Source organism: Bicyclus anynana, chromosome 12, assembly GCF_947172395.1.
Source record: "Bicyclus anynana chromosome 12, ilBicAnyn1.1, whole genome shotgun sequence".
Classification (NCBI taxonomy): Eukaryota; Metazoa; Arthropoda; class Insecta; order Lepidoptera; family Nymphalidae; genus Bicyclus; species Bicyclus anynana.
In genome coordinates, this window is record NC_069094.1 from 8,466,403 (window position 1) to 8,488,781 (window position 22,379).

General features: G+C 36.0%; 2 protein-coding genes across 2 annotated transcripts; one reads left to right on the forward strand and one right to left on the reverse strand.

Annotated features, from left to right (window-relative positions):
* The first annotated feature begins 4,090 nt into the window (after positions 1-4,090).
* LOC128198598 (uncharacterized) lies at positions 4,091-4,597 on the forward strand. The gene has a single exon (XM_052884801.1). It carries the CDS (start codon positions 4,091-4,093, stop codon positions 4,595-4,597), a length of 507 nt encoding a protein of 168 aa, XP_052740761.1.
* Positions 4,598-20,267: 15,670 nt separating this feature from the next.
* Positions 20,268-21,737, reverse strand: LOC112042876 (sucrose-6-phosphate hydrolase-like). Its single transcript, XM_024078062.2, has one exon. It carries the CDS (start codon positions 21,735-21,737, stop codon positions 20,268-20,270), a length of 1,470 nt encoding a protein of 489 aa, XP_023933830.1.
* Between the last annotated feature and the right edge of the window lie 642 nt (positions 21,738-22,379).

The following is a 22,379-nucleotide window of genomic DNA, read 5'->3' on the forward strand; positions in this document are numbered from 1 at the left end:
CACCTACCCTACCCTTGAAATCATTTTTCATTGTTTTTAAGATGTATTCTGCTATTCGGGGCGAAAACAAATCTAACGAATCAAAAGCCATGAAAATCGGTCCAGCAGATTTCGAGTTCTAATTGTTGTAACAAACCCGACTTTCTTTTATGTTTATAGATTAGTAAGGACTTCACTAATATCCATAAGTATATCTCGATTATAGTGGGCTATATATATTCAAATTTTTGTTATTTATGTAATGTTCCCCACTGATCTGAAAACTATCGAAAAATCAATAAAATCTACCCGCTTACCCAGCGACTAGCGAGCATCTATTTTTTTCTATCGTATCACTCGAAGTGTTCGGCTTTTTTTAGTCAATACGACGACACAAGCGTTTGATTGAGTACTTCATCGCACTCCGTTGAAATACTCGAATAAAGTCTCACTTTTTATTCATTTATCTTCTAGCTTTGATTTTCTTTTGTGCTTAACACTCTCTTTATAAAAGATTAATTTTTTATTTCTGTACTTATAATAAATCTGTAGAGAGGTCAATTCTGTACATGAAATATATTTCCAAAATAACTCAAAATCAGGGGTTATTAGTGATCGATACTGATGCCAAAAATGTTTGTATGTCTGTCTAAAATTGAAATGGGTTTACTGAGCAACATAATAGGTACAATATAAATATTTCAGAAATATTTATGATTCCATGATACTGAATTTCATGTGGACGAAGTCGCGGTTCTCGCTAGTTTCTAATAAAAAGATTGTCATCACTCACACACAGAAATATTTGATATTGAAATTATTCAGGTTCCATGTTGGAATAAAAACAACAAAAAACGATTTTCAATAAAAGTCAAAGCTTTTCGACATAAGCACACTTTCAAATTCAAAGCATTTTGCAATTGAAATATACACGGGATTTGTGTATATTTTTATTTTTACCTTGCAAAAGTTCACTTGTCAATTATTCATCAAGGTTTTGTAACATTTGTTTTAAGTGTAGACCTTTTTGTGAGAACTCGTGTGGGGAAGTACTACAGCCATGTTAACTTCTGCTGCCAAGCAGCATTGTTTTGTTTCGGTATATAGGATATGAAACCATTTGTTGTCCTTGCTGCTACGGCATTTATTATTTTAATGACATTTATAAGTAAAATGCTTGAAGTTTCTCTGCGTGATCGAATCAGGAATAAAGATATCCGCAGACGAACCAAAGTCACTGACACTGCTCAGCGAGAGAGCAGTAAGCAGGCCACATAGTTCGAAGAACCGATGGACGTTGAGCTCCCAAGGTGCTGGTATGGCGACTCCGCACCGGAAAGCGCAGTGTTGGTCGACCCCCCACTAGGTGGACTAAGGATATCAAGCGGGTTGTAGAGAGCCGCTGGATGCTGGCGGTTCGATACCGTTGTGCTTGCAGGTCCATGCCTATGTCCAGCAGTGGACGTCTATCGGCTGATAAGGTAAAGTAAGGTATATGTGGCCTGCCCATTGCCACTTCAGCTTCGCGACTCGCTGAGCTATGTCAGTGACTTTGGTGCGTCTGCAGATCTCCTCATTTCGGATTCGATCACGCGGAGAAACTCAAAGCATAGGTCGCTCCATCGCCCGCTGAGTGACTTTGAGTCTTCTAATAAGGCCCATAATTTGAAGAGCCGATGGAAGTTGGGGTCCCAAACTGACCCTGCACCGGAAAACGCAGCGTTGGTCGACCCCTCACTAGATAGACCGAGGATATCAAGCGGATTGATTGCAGTTATTCTTGGAAGTTCATGCAAGAGGTCTATGTCGTGTCAGTGGACGTCTATCGGCTGATAAGGTAAGGTTAGGTAGGTAAGATCATTCTGATATGAAAAGTTATATTTACGTCGATACGACATAAGTGTACCGATGAATCTGTGAGCAACTCAATAAATACGCACATCTATACACAAGAACACACTGATATAAAATATTAAAAAACTGTAATTACCTACTACAAAAATCTAATACGACGAAATTAAAATATCAAGAGGAATCGACTGAGAGCCCCGGACAGCCAGAGATACCTCATATTTTTATGAAGGCTGAATCTTGAGAAATTTTGCTTATAATCTGTATTAGAAACGACCTTCACCCATTTGTTTAATGGATGAAAAGAGACGAAATATTAAGCATTCCATGGATTCACCGTGCGGGTACCAGGTCCATAGTGTGGCAGAGAGAAAAACCCTGAGCAGATCCCCGGACTTGTGATCGATAGTGTAGGGTTAAGGACGTCCTTGACAGTTAACTAACACTTCCCTTCTCAGCTCGTGTAGTTCTCTCTGCCTAGCTCCTCCCTGTAAGATCCTACTAAAGCAGCTTTGGATACCCTTTTCTAATATAGAAGTTGCTGCCGTTATAGAGAGATTTTGCTGGTAACCCTCTCACACACCTACTTCGGCGTACAAACAAACCACACAGCCATTTTAAGTCAGTACATTTGTTTAGTCATTATATTTATTCACTTTCATACTGAGGTTATTTTTATCAAATTTAGTACGTAAAAAATCTATATTACCAGTGGGTTGCCTAAAAAACTCCTGGCCAAACTATCATTAATGATAGTTAAAAATGGTTAATAATAGCTTCGCCAGGATTTTTTTAGTATTTTACTTGCAATATATTTTTTAACCGACTTCCAAAAAGGAGGAGGTTCTACGTTCGGCTGTATGTATGTTTTTTTTTTTTATGTATGTCCAGCGATAATTTCGTCAATTATAGACCGATTTTGAAAATTCTTTTTTATTTACGTACTAAATTTGTTATACAAAACACTTTTCATCCAATTTAGAGATGGGTGAAGGTCGTTTCTAATACGGATCTTTACAGAATAGAATGTTTGTCATCCGAAGCATCGTACTTTAGGTAAGTATAATAGGCAATTTGCAGAGCTTTGGAATCAAAGGCATCACGGCATAAGCATGAGCCTCAAAAGCAAAGCGGTCGGACTCATCACTGAGGGGTGGTGGTTCGATAGCCGCCCCGTTGGTCTATTGTCGCTGCTATAATTATAATATAATTATAATAGCTGACACCGCGCGATTTCACCCGCATGGTTCCCGTTTCCGTACGAATACGAGGATAATATTAGCCTATAACTTTCCTCGATAAATGGGCTATCTAACACTGGGAGAATTTTTAAAATCGGACCAAAACAAACAAACGCTTCAGCTTTATAATATTTATTCAAACAAAACTTAGCTAGAAAGTAAGGGCATATTTATATTCATCTCAAAGTAGTTCTCTCTGGAAAATATCCTATCCTATAAATGCCGTCTTTAAAAATACAAAACCAAACACTTTTATACTTATATAAAACTTTTATAGAACTATTGAAGATAGCAATTAAAAACTTGCTACATGGATTAATTACGCGGAATAATTAAGTTACTTGTACATTACAACAGTGTATAAATTATCAGCATCCGCGTCTCCAGACTACTTAAATTGTTATTTTGCAACTTGGCTATTTAGCTTAGTTATGAAGTGAAAAGTAAATGTCAACGCTCATGGCTGATCGATTCAGTCATTCGTTTATCAGTCACAGATGCCTGTGTCATCGAGAGGAGTATCGATTAAGGTCAGTTTTGATTGTTTTATTCATGTTTATTTGATCATCATTATCAATCCATATTCAGCTCACTGTTGAGCTCGAGTCTCCTCTCAGAATGAGATGGATGAGGTCAATAGTCCACCATGCTGGCCCAATGCGGATTGGCAGACTTCACACACACAGAGAATTAAGAAAATTCTCTGGTATGCAGATTTCCTCACGATGTTTATCCTTCACCGTTTTGAGACACGTAATATTTAATGAGATCATTCTTCTGTACATAATTTACGTGTTTGTCATGTAAGTAACTTCTCCAAAACTGGATCGATTTGATGAAAATTTTATAGAGATTTTTGTGTATATTAGATTAGACCACTCTATGCATCAATTAATGCACTTAGGAAGCTGCTGAAGATATGTGAGTCAGTCATATACAATATTAAAAAAAGCGAACTCTTACTATTTCAGAGTAAGGGATTCGCCTTAAATTATATTTCTCCAGTGACTCTTAACGGTATGCCGCTAAAAAGAGTCACAGAGTTCAAATACTTGGGGCACACTGTAACGGAGGACTTGTCTGATGTTAATGACATAGAAAGGGAGCGCAGGGCGCTGGCAGTCCGATGCAATATGTTAGCCCGCAGGTTTGCACGGTGTAATATGGACGTAAAACTGACCCTATTTAAGGCATACTGTCAAACATTTTACACATGCAGCTTGTGGGTGACATATACGCAAAGGGCCTATAGCGACCTGCGAGTCCAATACAATAATGGGTTTAGGACACTGATGGGGCTGCCGCGTTACTGCAGTGCATCACTGATGTTTGCTGAAGCGCATACAGATGACTTTTATGCTATAATGCGAAAAAGAGCAGCATCAGTTATGCACAGAATGCGCGAGAGCTCCAACAGCATATTAAAAACGCTGGTGGAAAATGGTGGAAATCCATTTATGAAGCACTGGGTGCACTTGCATATGCACTCACGGTGCTTCATAAATGGTAGATACTGTCATTACTAACACACTAACATATTTTAATTTAGTTTTTTCAAGTACCTATAACTACTAATATTACTAACAATAGGATATTAAAATTTAATCAATTGAATGTAATTTATGGATTTTGTTATCTGAAATAAAGATTAAGATTATTATTATTATTATTGCACTAATATTTGAACCTGGGAGTTAGCGGCGTCGATCGAGTTTTCATGAAAAACGTTAAAGTTAGGACAGTACAACGTCTATCGGGTCAAACAGTACAATGTAACTTTCGCAAGTCATCTTGTTTCCGATAAGCAACAAATGAACTAACCAAATAGCTTTACTTATTGTATTTCCCCGAAACTGTCAGACCTGGTCCAACTTTTAATGGAAGCATCCAGAGTCAAGGTACATTTCATTAGTAAATCACAGACGGTCACTATCAATACCAGGAATATCACGAAACGTGTATCCATGCTTGGAGTGTACTTAGTCTGGAATATGTTCAATCCTATAATATTGACTAAATATTGAACAATCATCAACATACGTGTAAACATCACGCTTGATAGATGAATAAAGTCATCGGTGACATCCTTTCTACTGCTTGATATTAGTCGACGCAAATTCCTAGCTTAGGCAAACGATCACCTGAAAATGGCAGGTAGGTACTATTCCATTTTCTAATAAGAATAACGAAGATGTGGAATGCCTTTTCAGCTTCTGTGTTTCCTAACACTTTGGATTTGTGCACCTTCTAGGCAATAGTGAATAGGCATTTTATAGGCAAGTGCGCTCCAACCTAAACCTCATCATTGCTTTCCATTGCATGATTATAGTCAAGCGTAAGTCTATTCAGAATAAAAAAAATTAAAAACAAATATTGTAAGTAAAATAATTATAATGAAAAATAAGCGAAGACAAATACATTAAGAAAATCATTTTTATAAAAATTAAGAAATAAATGATATATTTCGATATAACAATAAAACAGAAAAATACAAGTAGGTACGGTACATGGATAAAATTCAAACACCTTTAAAAGCTTTGAATTACACTGTTCTAATGATAGGCATGTTGCATGACCATGAAAATAATTGCTAAGAGGCAAAGCGCCGCATGTTATCGGATATATTTAAATATTAAATAAAATTTTTACTGCAATCCCATAAAAACGCTATAAAACTTTTGTCGCTGCGCCATAAAATAACAATAAATTGGAGAGAACAGCGCATTTTATTTTAAAAGGATCGATGTTCTAAACATACGCTAAAATATGACGAGTTACGTTCTAGTATGATAACAGAAAGATTTCTGTATTTGTAAATGGAATTAAAGAAAATTAAGATAACCGTAAAGTTATAACAAATAAAAAAGGATTTAAAACACTAATCCATGTCATGATAGTTTTTTCTAAAAATGAGAGAAGCCTGGCCCCTTAATACTGGCCCTAATATTTTAAAATAAAAAGAAGTTATGAATTCATTTTACAGATTATTTTACAGTTGTACTTTACGTTTAATTATAGGAAATGACTAAAAATGTAGTTAACTACTACAACTATTAAACGTAAACGGTGTATGCCGTTTTTCCAGATAAGGCCCGAAGCAAAATACCTCTTAAAACAGCTATCAAGTAACGTGAGCCACGCTGCAAATTAACTTTAGCTGTGCGAAGCTTGTCACGTTCTGGTCTTGATTTAAGTGGAGTTTTAAAAGAGCGAAAAATGTGATAAAAATCTCAAAATATCACGAGACGCATCAGTTGATCGATTTACTAATACGAGTACCATAATATGGTGATATGGCTTTACCTACTCAAATCCGTTATCCGAGATCCGTTTTCGATCGATTTAAGAGGTTCTTATATTCTTAACTAATATCTCAATTTCAATAAGTCTTTTAGTAATATCTCGATTTCAATAAGACATCCTGACATCCTACGTCCAGTCCAGCGTCTTCTGGACTTTGGGCGAGCGCAAAGGCCCTACCAGAGTCTATCCGTAGGATTAAAAGAGCGAAGGAGGATAGAGCGTGTCTGCAGTTATCTTCTGTGGAACTCCGATCTAGATAGTTATTATTATTCATTAAAAAGTATGATGAAAAATATAATAGGTAATACTTGCAGTTTTCACAAGTTTTAGAGTCAATGTCATTTCAGTTCATCCTCGAATCGTTGGGCAGTACATTTTTGGTTATTTCGGGAAACGAAGAATCATATATCCATAAATACTCAGAACTTAAATCCGGGTATCCATTGAACTAACAATGCCATAAATTAGAGTTTGTTATTGTTGCAGTAGGAGGAACTGTAACTCTATGTTAAAATACAACAAGCAAACGCATCACGGGTATACAATGCGGCTTTGGTTATGTGTAACTACCACGTTGAACCGAATTCACACAACATCATTATTTTATGCCCAAGATTGAACGTACTTAAGATGTATTTATTTATTCATTTGCTGAGAACACAAAATAATTCGGATATTTCTGGAGTACAATAATTTACCTGCATATAACATAAAATAAAAATAGGGAAGTTCAATAACAAATAATGAAAGCCTTATCAGAAGGAACCACGAGAAAGAACCGTCTGAAAATCCTAAAACTTCATGATTTCAACACGGCTTGAGTTAATGCAAGCACAAGAAATAATTTTAAAAAATCCAGGATCAACATAAAACCATTCTCAAGCAATTGCTACGGATTCAAAGACGTGCTTCTACACTGTTCCTAACAATACAACAATTGACACTTTTCTCAGTCAAAAGCGATATGCATATTTAAAAAGATTGCTTCTCTTGCTTGTGACCCAGTAAATTCTACTAAGAAAATTTCTCAACGTTTTATGTCTGTAAACTCACCCAATCTACCCGAAACGCTGTATAAGAAAGTCATTTCTCTCCTGCTGCAAAATATTTCAGGGTTCTTTTATGAGCTAAGTAAAATAGATAAAAACATTCATCCTAGGGGTTGAAAGGGTTTAATCAAAGCGAAACAACATCGTTGTGAGTTTGAGTAAATATCCCGTACAGCTCTCAGTGGAAAGGCTTTTGGGATACCAATTGACGGTTTTTTAAGTGTGAAGTAAAACGTAATATGGACAAAGGTCTCCAATAAATACTATATTATGACTATGTATGTATTTTTAGTTTAATGCACTATTTCGTATATCGATGGTTTAAAAAGCTTATACAGATACCTACACGACCTAATTGTCTTGGTATAATGGTTAGCTAATGCTACTCCGGTATATGTAGTCTTGGGTTCGGGTCCTTGGGTCGGGCTATGTAATACTGAGCTTTTCTATATTCTAAGAAAATTTTCAGTAAAAAATCTCAGTCTGGAGATGGGAAGTTGGTGGTGTTACGTTACGTGTCTCGGAGAGCACGTTCAGCCGTCTTTCCCAGTCATTATTATTAACATCTGATCGTGGTCTTTAAAGGATCCTAAAAATTAATTATTAGAAGCTACGAGCGAAGATTGTTTCAAGCGTACTCGTACGTAATCTAAAGTAAAGCTTGTTACAGCTTCTGTTTTGTTACAGTTACATCATCATCATCATCATATTAGCCGATGGACGTCCACTGCAGCTGCGGCTCTTCGAACTATGTGCCCCGCCCATTGCCACTTCAGCTTCGCAACTCGTTGAGCTATGTCAGTGACTTTGGTTCTTCTGCGAATCTCCTCATTTCTGATTCAATCACGCAGAGATACTTCTAACATAGCTCGTTCTATCGCCTGCTGTGTGTCTCTGAGCTTTTTTATGAGGCCCATAGTTAGGGACCAAGTCTACAGTTACAGTTACAGCTCGCCAATAATACCTACGTTCCCTGCTTAAGAATAAAAAAAAATCAAACTAACCATGACTGTTTTACACCCCCGGTGACACCGGTGAGGTCCTATTAAGACTTACATAATCAGATGAAAAACATGTGACTGTTTTTGTTTAGAATGAGATTTTACCTTTGACTTTAAAGCGAGATATATTTTATTTTATTTACCATAAGCAGACTCCCGCGATTTCATCCGCATAGTTCCCGTACCTGTGTATTAAATAAAGCCCATGTTACTCGATGAAAATGTAGTTTTCTATTGTTAAAAGAATTTTCAACTTTACCTCTAATAGTATCTATAGATTATACTCAGCATAGAGTTAATTAAATGTTCTAAGAGATAAGAGCTGCTTGTTCAAATCCAATGAGTGATTAACGATTAACAAGTAAAATAAAACACCCTTTGTTAAGGAATTGTTCGAAGTCTTGCAAAATACGATATCCGAACTGAAGATATTATTTTCCAGTCGTCTGCTAACTTTTATTGAGCGCTCTTCCGACGAGTAGGTTGCTATTCAAAAGTTAGAAAAGCTTATAGAATTCATCGATGTCATGCTAAAAGATCGCTCCGATGATTTAGATTTATTGTTGAGTGCACACTTTGTACCTACAACTGTTGTCCGATCGTCTACTTATTTAATAAAGTTAATATCTATAAAAGCGAATAAAAATCTTGTAGTAAAATCTATTTTCATTCCAAACAGCCAAATCGTTTCAGTAGTAGCGGCGTTAGAGAGTAACAATATCCAAACATCCATACAAACTTTCGCGTTTATAATATTAGTTGGATAGTAGGATTTATAAAAAATATTTGATAAACACATAAATTAATTGAGTATGACCATAAAGATAACGTACCTAATAGAAAATATATTAGTCAAAATGGTTGGGTTTATTGTCAGCTAAAAATGGAGTAGGTAACCCATTTTCAGCTTAAACGGATTGCACGCCTTGCGCTCTAGTTTTGGAGACTTGCCCACAGACTACTGTCACATACAGGTGTAATAGTTCCCCAGTTTAATACATTTTATTAAACACACAGATAAGGAAATGCCAATTGCATAAAAATATCACATTCTATGGAATTAAACTTAATATTAATTTGTTCATGTTTTAGTACGGTTCCTTGTAACAGATCCCATCACTATACTCTGATTGTTCTGATTCTTTCGTCCTACCGCAAAAAAAAAACGATTGAAGTATTAATTTTTATCCCGAAAAAATCCATGGTTTCCTAAGATTTCCGAAAAGTGATGATTTTGATGATATGAATGTTTGTTACTCTTTCACGCTTCAACTACTGAACCAAATTAGCTGAAATTTGGTATTGAGATATATTATAGCATGGATTAACACATAGGCTACTTTTTATACCGGAAAAATCCATGGTTTCCGAGGTATTTGAGAGAAACTAAAGTCACGGGCGTCCGCTAGCTACTAATAAAAATGTATCATATTTATAAATATTACATAATCAAAATCCACCGCGTCTGTCTGTCTGTTAGAATATGGTCGCAAACTCAACGACTACTGATCTGATTTTCATACGGTTATCACTAATAGAGTGATTTAAAAATAAAGTTCTAGTACATAATTTGCCAAGTTTTTGTTTATTGAAATAATGACATAAACTAAGAAATATAGCATACTTGATAAAGATATGTTACTATATCAATTTTGTCTTCAAGAAATTGGCCACTAACAAAGAAAGTTTACATAAAATTTCAAAATTGAAAAAATCAAAACTCATTTAATTGCTCATGTGGCTCAGTTTACAAGCACTTTTCAAAGTGCAAGTGTGACTATTTGTAAATACTCTACCACCGATTCAGAAGGTTTTATGCAGACAAAGTCGGAGTCGTTCTCTAGTCTATTTATAATTAAAATTAAAACAGAAAAGATAATAGGTATATTTACTAGCGTATTCAAGTTCTAAATGATTTCCATATTATGCAGTTAGAGCATCGCTTATACTTTTGAATTTACAAAACGATTCGTAAATCAAATAAAACAGATAATAAAGCCATAAGGACGAAATTTATGGGTTTAATATAATAAAGTTGATCGGTAATTTAGATTTTACCTCTATGAAAATTTGAAAGGCTGGCCATGTGTTTGAAAATTATTACCAAGTTATTAGATAAAGTCGCGAAGTTTCCCGAATGCAGCCCAGCCGAGTTTGATTCGGCGGCTCACCTCTTTCTCGAAATTGGACCTACCTAACTGGATCATATGTCCTAGGTATATGTGTTCGTCTACTATTTCGAGTGCAGCGTTCTCAACTATAACTGGGTGGAGCGATACATGAGTAATACACATTATTTTCGTTTTGGTCATGTTCATTTTCAGGCCCACCTGTTGAGAAACTCTGCTGAGGAATGACGACATATTTTCGTCTTAAATTCCTCTGTGCCTGAAGACAAAAGTTTTCGAACAGTGCGTGTTGCCAGTGATGAGATATGGTTCCGAGACTTAGTCGCGAAACTTGTCACTTCAGCTTACAAGCCGTCCAGCTATGTCGGTAACTTTGGTTCTACTGCGGATCTCCTCATTTCTGATTCGATCACGCAGAAGAACTCATAACATAACATAGCTCGTTCCATCGCCCGATGTGTGACTCTGAGCCTTCTCAGGGCGGGGCACATAGTTCGAAGAGCCGATGGACGTTGCAGTCCCAAGGTGCTGGAATGGCGACCCCACACTAGTACTAAAGCGTAGTGTTAATCGACTCCTCACCAGGTAGACTGATGACATCAAGCGAGTCGCAGGGATTCACTGGATGCAGGTGGCTCAGTATCGTGATGTTTTGAAGTCCCTACAAAAGGCCTATGCCCTGCAGTGGACGTCCATCGGCTGATATGATGATTTACGCAAACTGATGATATATGATACATACTTGGTTATTTCTTGTCATCACATTTATTTACATTTTGACGTACGAGTATATTCAAATGTAAATACATGTAATGAAAATGAATGAAATAATGAAAAACATCCGTCACAGTCCTGACTTAGTGTTACTATATTTTTATTCTATAGCAGTAATTGAATTTGGACGGAGATGATAGATATACAGCTTCAAGCGTAGGTCCTGACTTTGTTATTATTCTACACAAGGGAACAAAGATTTGACAGACATAACAGTAATCACATATTTTAGTAGTAACATCACCTTATACACATCAAGTCGTGACAGATCCAATATTAGTTTTTTTTAAGTTAGGTAGAAAGGTAAGAAATATACATTTAAAATTTAAATTATATTTCTGTTAAAGTTACTAATATACGCACGGTTTAATGTCACGATTAATCGTATCACGTTCAAGTCGTTTAATTATTAAACAGAAAATACTTTACTTACAAACAATTACCATAAACACGAGTGCACCACAGTGAGAAATAGGACCCCTCCCACTTGTAGTCCACAAAGCATACATCTGCATTTAGGAGTAGGTATTGCATATTCCCACTTTGTACACAGGTCTTTGAGTGTACAACTTGGGAATTCAATAATTTATGTGTATTTCTAGATAGAAGCTAAACATGTACACAATTTATAAGTAGTTATCTAAATATCTTATAATATAAATAAAAACAATGTGCTTGGATATTGGAAATAATAGCCGACAATAATTAAGTGAGTTTAGCCATAATTCCGAAGCCGTGGATTCCGGAGGGTGTGGGTATGAATCCGGTCCGGGGCATGCACCTCCAAGTTTTCAGTTGTGTGCATTTTAAGAAATTAAATATCACGTCTCAAACGGAGAAGGAAAACATCGTGAGGAAACCTGCATACCAGAAAATTTTCTAATTCTCTGTGTGGTGTATACCAATCCGCATTGGGCCAGCGCTGTCGATTATTGACCTAACCCCTCTCATTATGAGAGGAGACTTGAGCTCAGCAGTGAGTCGAATATAGGTTGATAACGAAGCCATAATTCGGTTTTTACACAACATCGTACCGGAACGCTAAATCGCTTGGTGATACGTCTTTGCCGGTAGGGTGGTAACTAGTCACGGTCAAAGCCTCCCACCAGCTAAAATATTCGTTATCACGTGCTAAAGTTATCTATCTCTGTGCTAAAGTTAATGTATAATCTGTAATGACGTTTTGATGTGATGTAATCTATCCAAAGTTTTACAAATAATTAATGGTAGATTAAACAAACTTACCTGAAGTTAAGTTCTATCCTAATTATACGGGTCGTTAATTCCTAAGCTCTAAAATCTAAATAATACCTTCAGAAGAAACGAATTGTATAATAGGTTTGTTCTAAGAGGAAGGTTATTAGTTCTGAAGTTATACACAAATGTTCAATCCCGGTGAGCCAATCATGAAGAAACCAATAGGCAGTTTCAGGTACACGGCTAACTGATAAATGTTTCTCTTTGATCCCTACCAATTTTGCCTATGTCATTCGCATGTGTCGCTTGATTGACGCACGGCATGCGATAAACGAAAGCAATATTGTATGAAATAGTCCAATTTACGAGTATAACGGACGCTTTTGAGTTTAATATTAATAGTTGATACAGTATAACATATTAAGATGAAGAATATAGATAGAAATAATACAATATAAGTAGGTAATTACGTAAATATAATACAAAATTATTGACGGTTTCGTGCTTGAGAACTTTCAAGTAGGCTTAGATATACTTCCAATAAACAAATTTAGAATTTTGTTGTAAAATAATTTATACGCATATAATATCTTATATAATTAAATATGGTCAAAAAATTAAACAATAGTTATAATAGTTAACTGATCCATACTAATATTATAAATGAGAAAGAAAGTTAGTCTATTTGTTTGTTAAATTATGAAAGAAAAAACCCAGTCGTCATACAAATTCGTGCCCAAAGTATACGAATGATACCGAGAAAGGATGATTTTTCATACAATTGAAATTAAAATTTATCTATCTTTATCGTTCAATAAAGATAGATAAATATGTATTCTGCCTTCGATTTCGGAGGGTGTGGGTTTAAATCCAGTCCACGACAACCACCTCTAACTTTTCATTTGTATGCATTTTAAGAACTTAAATATCACGTGTCTTAAACAGTGAAGGAAAAAAATCGTGAGGAAACCTGCATACCAGAGAACTTTCTTAATTCTCTGCGTGCGTGAAGTCTGCCAATCTGCATTGGGCCAGATTATTGGAATGGCCTTACCCTCTCCTTCTCGAGTCTCCTCTCATTCTCAGAGAAGACTCGAGTTTAGCAATGATCCGAATCTGAGTTGGCAATGATGATGATGATGATGATAATGATGAAATATGTATAAAATTTAAGATATGTAGGTACAGTTTATATTTCAATGGTTGGTAACCTAGGTAGTTGCAACGAAAGTTGCAGTCAAAGCGATATGCAGTAGGCATTAGCCTATTGAAACCGAGCGAAGGCAAACCGGAGTTGCTGGAATTGTATAATTAGATTTACTATGTCATGTGGATTACCACCCTGGGATAGTAACCGAGGTAAAAGCTAACGTTGTACGGCGTGGAGATCTTTTCGTGCATTTTTTAGTAGTGTAGTTATCGAGCACCGACTCTTGCGTGTTTATTCATTTAAGAAATATCTTTATAGAAAAAAACACGCAAGAGTCCAAACAGATCCTAAACGAATATAAATAGGTACACATGCTCAAGTTTAACACCAGGCCCAAGTAAAAAAAAAGCCAAGAAAAAAAAATATCGAGATATGGTTATAGGTTTTAATATAGTTTTCATTGCCCACATCTTGATAATAATATTGATCGTGTGTGTGGCGATATATCCGTCATGGGGACATTTTTTCAGAACTTAGATCATATTTTGATCACAGATTTTAACAGAGTCAGATAAGATACGAGTCTGTTAGTGTTGTCATCACGCAAACTAGATTTATCAACGATGGAAAAAACAAATTCACGACTACATAAGTTTTATCTCACAAGGTTAATAAAATTGTGATAAGTGACATTATCGTAATGTTGAAAAATATTATGTGCAAATGTCTACCTACTTGAAATACCTACTATAGTAGGTATATTGATAAAAACGTAAGATATGCAGCCATAATATTGTTTAACAGTTCCTGAGTCATTAGTAGTTCGGCATATCCAGACTATTTCACAGATAAAAAAAACTGCTATACTTATAATAATGTTATAGTAACTGGTTGGTTATAAAAGCTCTTATATCTAGTAGACAATAATGACGTCACGAAAACGTTACTAACGTGTACCAGCATTACTTTATACGAAAAAGGTTTCTGGATGAGTCGGTAATATTCTTTTATCCAAAGATTATTTTTTTAAATTTTTTTTAATTACTCCTACTATACGACATAAACTCGCCAATTTAGTCGGTTACATGGTAAGGTAAAGAGACTCGCATCCAAGAATCGTCCTTTCCGCAATTTTTAAAAATTGTAGATATATTTTGAAAATGTTTACTTATAGATTTATATAAAAGTGGTGGCAGTTATTCCTATGAATCATATAGGAAAAGGCTTAACCTTTGGACCCTTTTACCAAAGGACAGAATAAGGGAAATGAAGCTCATGATTTGCCACACCAGCTACCGTCGTTAAACCGACTCCATCAAGCTCGGCGTTACGAGGGATCGAATTTGCGTACAAATAAAATAGCCAACGCGTTTACTTGGAATGTTATCGAAGAGATTGAGGGAAATTGAGTAGACGTCATATAGCAACTGGCAGCTAAGCTACGTATATTCGGTAAGTATTCTTAGGAATGTCAATATTTTTTTTCGCCAGCGACTCTAGCTGCGAACGTTTTTGATTTCCCACGAGACTGAATTGTTTCCGCGGGGGTTCTGAAAGTCTCTAGAGGAATACTGTGCATTGCCTCGAAAACTCTAAGGTAAAGATATCGGACTCAACACTGAGATGTTCTATCCCCGCCTGCTGGACTAGTGTAGGGAGAATTGGATGGAAATGGGATTAATCGTCATATTTAAAATATTTGGCAACTATCCCTTAAAAAAAACTTGTCCACTTACTTACTTTACCGTCTGTGTAGTGGAGATATTACATAAATTGACGGTTGCATAGCAGCGTTAGTAGGCAACGCTGTACGTCGAGACAAGCTGTGTTTTTTGTTCACACTAACTAATCGCTACACAGTCCTCCTAGGCATGCTATACATCGATTATGTTTCTACAAACAATAAAGCTTTAAAAACTAAAAAAAATCATTGAAATGACGTTTGTTATCGAACGGTCACTTGATCAACCTATCAATGGTATATGTAATTCCAATTTAATTTAAAGCGTTACCGTTTTTAGAAAGATCGATATGTAACATGACCATAAGCTGAAGACTAGTTGTGTAGTACTGAATCCGTGACTAAGAAAAGATGACTTTTTTACAACTGCGTTCCACAAAAGGTTATTTTCAGTCTTTTCACACATCGGACGTAACTCCCGCTGCTCTTTTTGAACTTTATAAGGAAAACGAACAAAAACATAAAATGTACGTCCATGGTAGTAACCTCTGGTACAGTAGTATTAGTATAGTGTAAATAAATCCAAGTATACGATGCGTTACGACAGCAATAGTCGACAGACTGCAGGCGGCTGTAAATTGTGACTGTAAACTAGCCGTCCCCTAGTCGTTTGAGCCGCAATGCTCTTGTTATTTTATATGTATGAACTTTTTACTGCTGCACTCGCCACTAACGAATGTAAGTTACCAGCCCTTCTAGCCAAGTGGCACGTCGATTCTTTTTCTACGATCGCTAACGCTTCGAAAATTAGAACGATGTATTGGAATGACATTTGCTATCGACAGGTCACGTGATCAAGATTTATCTCCATGCATATTTTTAGTTTTCGAAGCGATCAAAATCTGGCACTCCCATACATTTTTCTAGTTTTCGAAACGTTTGCGATCGTAGAAAGAGAATCATAGTGCCACTTGGCTACAGGGGCAGTACGCACACTTGAGATGAGATGAGAAGAGCTTTATTATATTGGTGTATCATTTATTATCATTTAAGTTATGCAACTTAGTTTATCTTTTATTGTCATTACAATAATATTTTAAAGGCGAAGGTTTGTGTGTAAGTGTGTGTGTATGTTTGTTCCTCCTTGTTCTGCGGCTACTGAAGCGATTTGGCTGAATGGAATGGAAATAGATTTTACTCTGGATCAACACATAGGCTACTTTTCATCCCGAAAAAATACATGGTTCCCGCGGAATTTGTGAAAAACTTAATTCCACTGATGTTTATAAATTTGTAATTGTAATACCGTATGACTTTTTCAAAAGAGCAACTGTTGAGTTTCTTGCCGGTATCTTCTCAGCAGAATCTGCCTTCCGAACCGGTGGTAGAATCTTTACAAATAGTCAACTGACGTGTCAAAAGTGCTTGTAAACTGAGCCTACTTGAAATAAATGAATTTTGAATTTTGAAATTTCATGCGGACTAAGTCGCAGGCGTCCGCTAGTTTAAAAATAAGGCGATCACTATGTATTATTATGCACAAAATTTAGGTATTGAAGAAGCGATATAAAGAATAATTAGTGTTACAGGTCACTGATATTAAAATGTAGATAAGTGTGTGTATAGTAGAGATGAGTCCCTCACTCATGAGGCGCCTCGTTTGAGGTACTCGTGATTGCAAAATGAAAGAGTTCCTCAAATTTCAACATTGAACCACCTCACTTCACTCTTCAGTCCTCACTTGAAAATTGACATTGACAAATTGAGTATTGACTTAATACGCGATGTATAGATGTATAGACGCGAGTACGAGTGAGTATTGAGTCGAGCGATTGAATGCACTAAGTGAGCGAGTGACAGTGAATCGCTTATTTATTGCGTAGTACATTTCTCTATGTAATAATAAAAATGTTTCTAAAATAAAATAAAATATATAATAAAATAAAATTCTCAAGTAATAATTTATATACAACATTTTTTAATTATTTAATATTATTTCTGTAAGCATTCATAATTTAATTTGACGTATGTATTTTAACCATGTGTATCCGATCTAAAAGCGAGTACCTACGTGAGTCGCTAATAAATATTTTAAGCGTATGTTTTTTTTTGTAGAATGAAGGAGACGGGTGATAAAAAAAAGGGGATACATGTTAAAAAACACTTCATAGTAAGGAGCTTCCTAATACTGATTATATACTGCGAATGTGAAGTACTTGTATATACCTATTAATTACTTGTATGTGTGTGAAAATCTAAGTGTGTTATCGGCGAGTTCGGCGCGTCGCGATGCATTGCGTACGACTCCTCGCCTCAAATGAGGGGTCCTCACGAGGTCCTCGCGAGCACCTCACCTCGTCCTCCCTCAACCTCATGTAAAAATAATGAGTTACCCATCTCTAGTGTATAGGTACACCAGCGTAGCGTGTCTTAGAGGGGTCCTGTGTCAAATATTAGTTGAGGGGGAGCTATAGACAAGAGCCAAATTCCGAAAAATCTTTTGTAATTTCTACAGTTTTTCCCGGGGAGCACCAGATTAAGTAATATTGTAGATTACTTTTTACAAATTTTTGCTTTCACACCTAAGGGGCCCATGTAGTCCGGTGGTCCCGTAAATATACTAAAATTATAAAGCTGAAGAGTTTTTTTGTTTGTTTGTTTGTTTGTTTGTTTGTTTGTTTGCTTGAACTCGCTAATCTCAGGAACTAGTCCGATTTTAAAAATTCTTTCAGTTTTAGATAGCCCATTTATCAAGGAAGTCTATAGGCTATATATTATCCCGGCGTCAGCTAGTAATTAATACGGCTGATACGGCAGTAGCTACGCCCCTGGTGTGGTATGTGATTATCTCAGTTTAATGTTACGCAAGTCAAACAGTAGCAATTTACTTTTGTTTCTAATAATTGCGAAGCCCTCGTAAACGCAACGATAAACTTTATAGGCCACATATGCATTGTACGCCAATGTTATTACCCACTTAAGTGAATTCAACAACACGGCTAATGTAGCTTGTAGAATCTTAATTAAGTTTATACAATAGCTTTTAATAATATTTTATAGATAGGGACATTGCAAAAATAATTAATATAAAAACTGAATTAATGTTTCTAATTATTCTTTTCGTACTAAGCTTTTATTGAAACTTCTAGAGCAGCTACGTATAAGTTAGTTTACTCGTATTATTAGAAAGACTTAAAGTTTGACTCAATATAGGTTTGTAACAAGCATACTCACAATGATTTATTAAACTGTAACTAGATGGCGCTAACTGTACGTTAACCCACGCTACCGTTTGTGCATCCTGAATTATTTTATAAGACCTTGCCTTGATAATAAGAAAGGTATTCAAAACCAGTCCTACGGTACTGTGACAATAGCTTTGAAGGTGCTTTGGCTCTGAGTCGAACATCATAGAACTGCTGCACTCGGACTCACTATTGTAATAAGTGTGCACGCACGCACGGTCACCTAACTTATAATTAGTGTGCATCGTGCCACGCGCGAACACCTAACATATAATTAGTGTGCATCGTGCCACGCGCGAACACCTAACATATAATTAGTATGCATTGTGCCACGTGCGAACACCTAACATATAATTAGCACAGTAATTAGTGTGCATCGTGCCACGCACGAACACCTAACTTGTAAATTGGTAAAAATCTCTGTATTGTTCTTTCGACAATAAACCCAGTACGCTGTGGTTTTCATCGACCTGCAACTCGTCGAAACCTCCCTACAAGTTTTATATGTTCTTAATTAGGTTTTGTCTGAAATAATAGCAAAAATATAATTTGCCACAATTATATTTTTTATAATATGACCAATATTCCCGTTCCCCTTTAACTAGGGAAAGACTGTGCTAGGAGTGGGTACGACAATAACCCCATGGGGCGGGGATCGAACAACCACCGCTCGGTAATGAGTCCAACCGCTCTTGTCGTTGAGCTATTGAGGCTACAATTGCTCAAACTGTTTGAAAATGTAACAGAAAAGACAGAAATACAACTGTGTATACTTGTTATAAATACACATTAAAATTATAATTATAGCCAAGCTTAATGCCATTGTAAAACGCTATACCGAGTTTACTGTAAAATACAAGATCCATTGTAGTTAAGTGTACCGCCAATATCTTGGAGAGCGTAAAACGCAAGGTGAGATTGCAATTTGCTTTCACTTAAGTATCATCTGCTGCAACCAGACAGCGCGATTGCGAGATTTTTAATGGCCCTGTATCTCAACTAGATAATAGAGCTTTGTGTTAAAAGTATGCTTTTAAAGTATGATAAAATGCTCGTGCCTCGTTGAAATATTAAATGGAAAATTAATGATGTCAATATACTCGCTTTTGCACAACTGCGTTACCGTTTGAATGTAATTGAGTGTTAAGTGCGTCGTGAATGTAGAAGCGGTGTTTGGAGACAACGAGATACATAGTAATATAGCTTCAGTAGCTCCACGGCAAGAGAGACAGACTCGTGGAAGGCCGTGGGTTTGATACCCACCCGCTGGATTATTGTCGTACCCACTCCTAACACAGTTTTTTTCTTACTTATTGAAGAAGAATAGAAATATTGTTCATATTTCAATAATGTTATGAGAAATATTTTTTTAATAATATACATTGAATTAATATTGAAACTTCGCCATAAAAAATTTGTGAAAATTGGAACAACCCAGGGGCAAATCAGATTTTAAAATATTTATGAGATTTGGTAAATAAATCATTTGTTTCATTACCATATAAATAAATAATAGATATAATTATGGTTTATCAAACCATTGCATTTATTCTGGACTACATTTTTGACGTAATGATTTGATGATTATGATAAATAATAATAATTAACTTTGTATTTAATTAATAACTTTATTTATTGTCCTACATACAAAAATATATTTATAAAGTTCACTCTGGCGTACCTCTATTCAAACTATAAGCTTTTATACGTACTGTCTGATTGCTTACATTAGTCAGTTTCCATCCACCTAAAGCGTAAACACGACTGCTCAATACCACTTCGCCTTCTCCACAGAAAAGTTCCAAACTGGTAGTGTCTAAAAAGATTCGATACTTTAGTGATTCATTGGGAGACCATTCTACCTGCCTTATATCATCGTAACCTCTGTCGATAACTACTTTGCGTATTTCGGGATCCCATCGCACCCAAACCGGATCTCCTCCTTCACGACCTTCTAATAAAAGTTCAGTTTCTTCGTTGATATCACTATCGATCATCAATTCCACTGCTTTACCAAACTCTAAAATCTGATTTGGTTCTATATCACTATCAGTAAGAATTTCTGCTCTTAAAGTTATAATTTCTTCCACCGGTTTCATTATTATACGAGTTCCCACAAGTCTTAACTCTCTAACAATTGTTAACATCCCAGCCCAACCATCGGAATCTTCTGGGTGAGGTACATCCCACATGCTGAACCATGCAATGAGATATCGTTTACCATTCGCTTCTGTTGTTGTAGCAGCATAGAAGTCATGTCCAAAGTCAATTTCTTGAAAATCGACTTCATGTATGAATTCATTTGTATCATAACTAAAATCTCCTATAATGTATCCAGTTTGGTGGGTATTTTTATATCTGTCGCCTTGAGGTTGAAGACCCTGGGGTGACATTAAGAGAACAAACTTTCCATCTAATTCGAAGAAGTCAGGACATTCCCACATATAGCCCATATCTCCGTCAGATTCACCAAGCAGCGACAAAAAATCCCAACTCTTCATATCACTAGATTTGTACAAAAGTACTCTTCCTCTTTTATCAGAGGTTTGGCTTCCAATGACTACGTAATAGTTATCACCATACTTCCAAACCTTTGGATCACGAAAGTCTGGTGATCCATTCGGAGCTCTCGGTAGAACAGGATTCCCTTCATACTTGTAAAAATTTATACCATCATCACTGAATGCTAAATATTGAGTTTCGTTGAAGTACGGTTCATAATCCACAGCTGTGCGTCCAGTATACATCAACGTCAATCCATCTTCTTGGCTAATAGCGCTCCCAGAAAAGCATTGTTCTTGCTCCGGAAGAAGTGCTGTTGGTAATTGTTTCCAGTTCACTAGATCAGGACTTGAGACATGTCCCCAATGCATCGGTCCCCAAACACTGTCATATGGATAGAATTGGTAGAACAGATGAAATTCACCATTGTGAAACGAAAAACCGTTCGGATCGTTCATCCATCCTACAGGTGGAGCGACATGGTACAACGGCCTATATCTCTGATTGATTTCCTGTTTTTTACTTTCTATGTATTCTTCCAATTCAATTTTAGCATTTTCATAGTTTCTCAGTACACTTGTAGCGTATGTACTCGTAAGACACACAAATATTAAACTGATGCGTATTAATGCCATATTGAATTTGGCATGTTTTGAGTGAATTTAAGATGTATTTATAGTTAGTAACTGTATGTTATCTTAAATGTTATACCGGCTACTCTTATCTATTGAGTATTTTATCTCAAGTGTTTTTTTTTTGTAAATATTGTATTGACGATTTCATACTCAATCGTATTATGTCTGTGTGAATTTTTACTTGTTTTGTATAAAGAATAACCTATACTATAAATACTATAATAAATAAATATAAATGTTTATATTCGAAATAAAAAGACGATAATGTTTCTAGATCATAGTCGTCTTTAAATTATAATACAATTGTTGAAAAAAATTAATGTTTTTCCTTTGCCATTTAGACACGTGATATGTATGTAATTTTCTAAAATACACATAATTGAAAATTTGGAAGTGCATGCCTCGGACTGTATTTAAACTTTCGCCCTCCAAATCGAAGGCAGAGGTCATATCCGCTGGGCTATCACGTATTTTACTTTCCAAATGGAGATTATCGTAAGCAAGGTCCAATATTTTTTTTTTTTTTTCTTTTCTTGATATCTGCGATCAGTCGTTAGACTATAGGCAGGTGAGTTCTGTGACTTAGGGACGGTTTCTGACAGGAGAGCCAGAGCTCTGCCATCAACTACTCATCGAGCACGT

What these genes read in the sequence shown, in the direction of transcription:
- LOC128198598 (XM_052884801.1), top strand. Translation starts at nt 4,091, where the DNA reads ATGCCGCTAAAAAGAGTCACAGAGTTCAAATACTTGGGGCACACTGTA.
- LOC112042876 (XM_024078062.2), bottom strand. Translation starts at nt 21,737, where the DNA reads ATGGCATTAATACGCATCAGTTTAATATTTGTGTGTCTTACGAGTACA.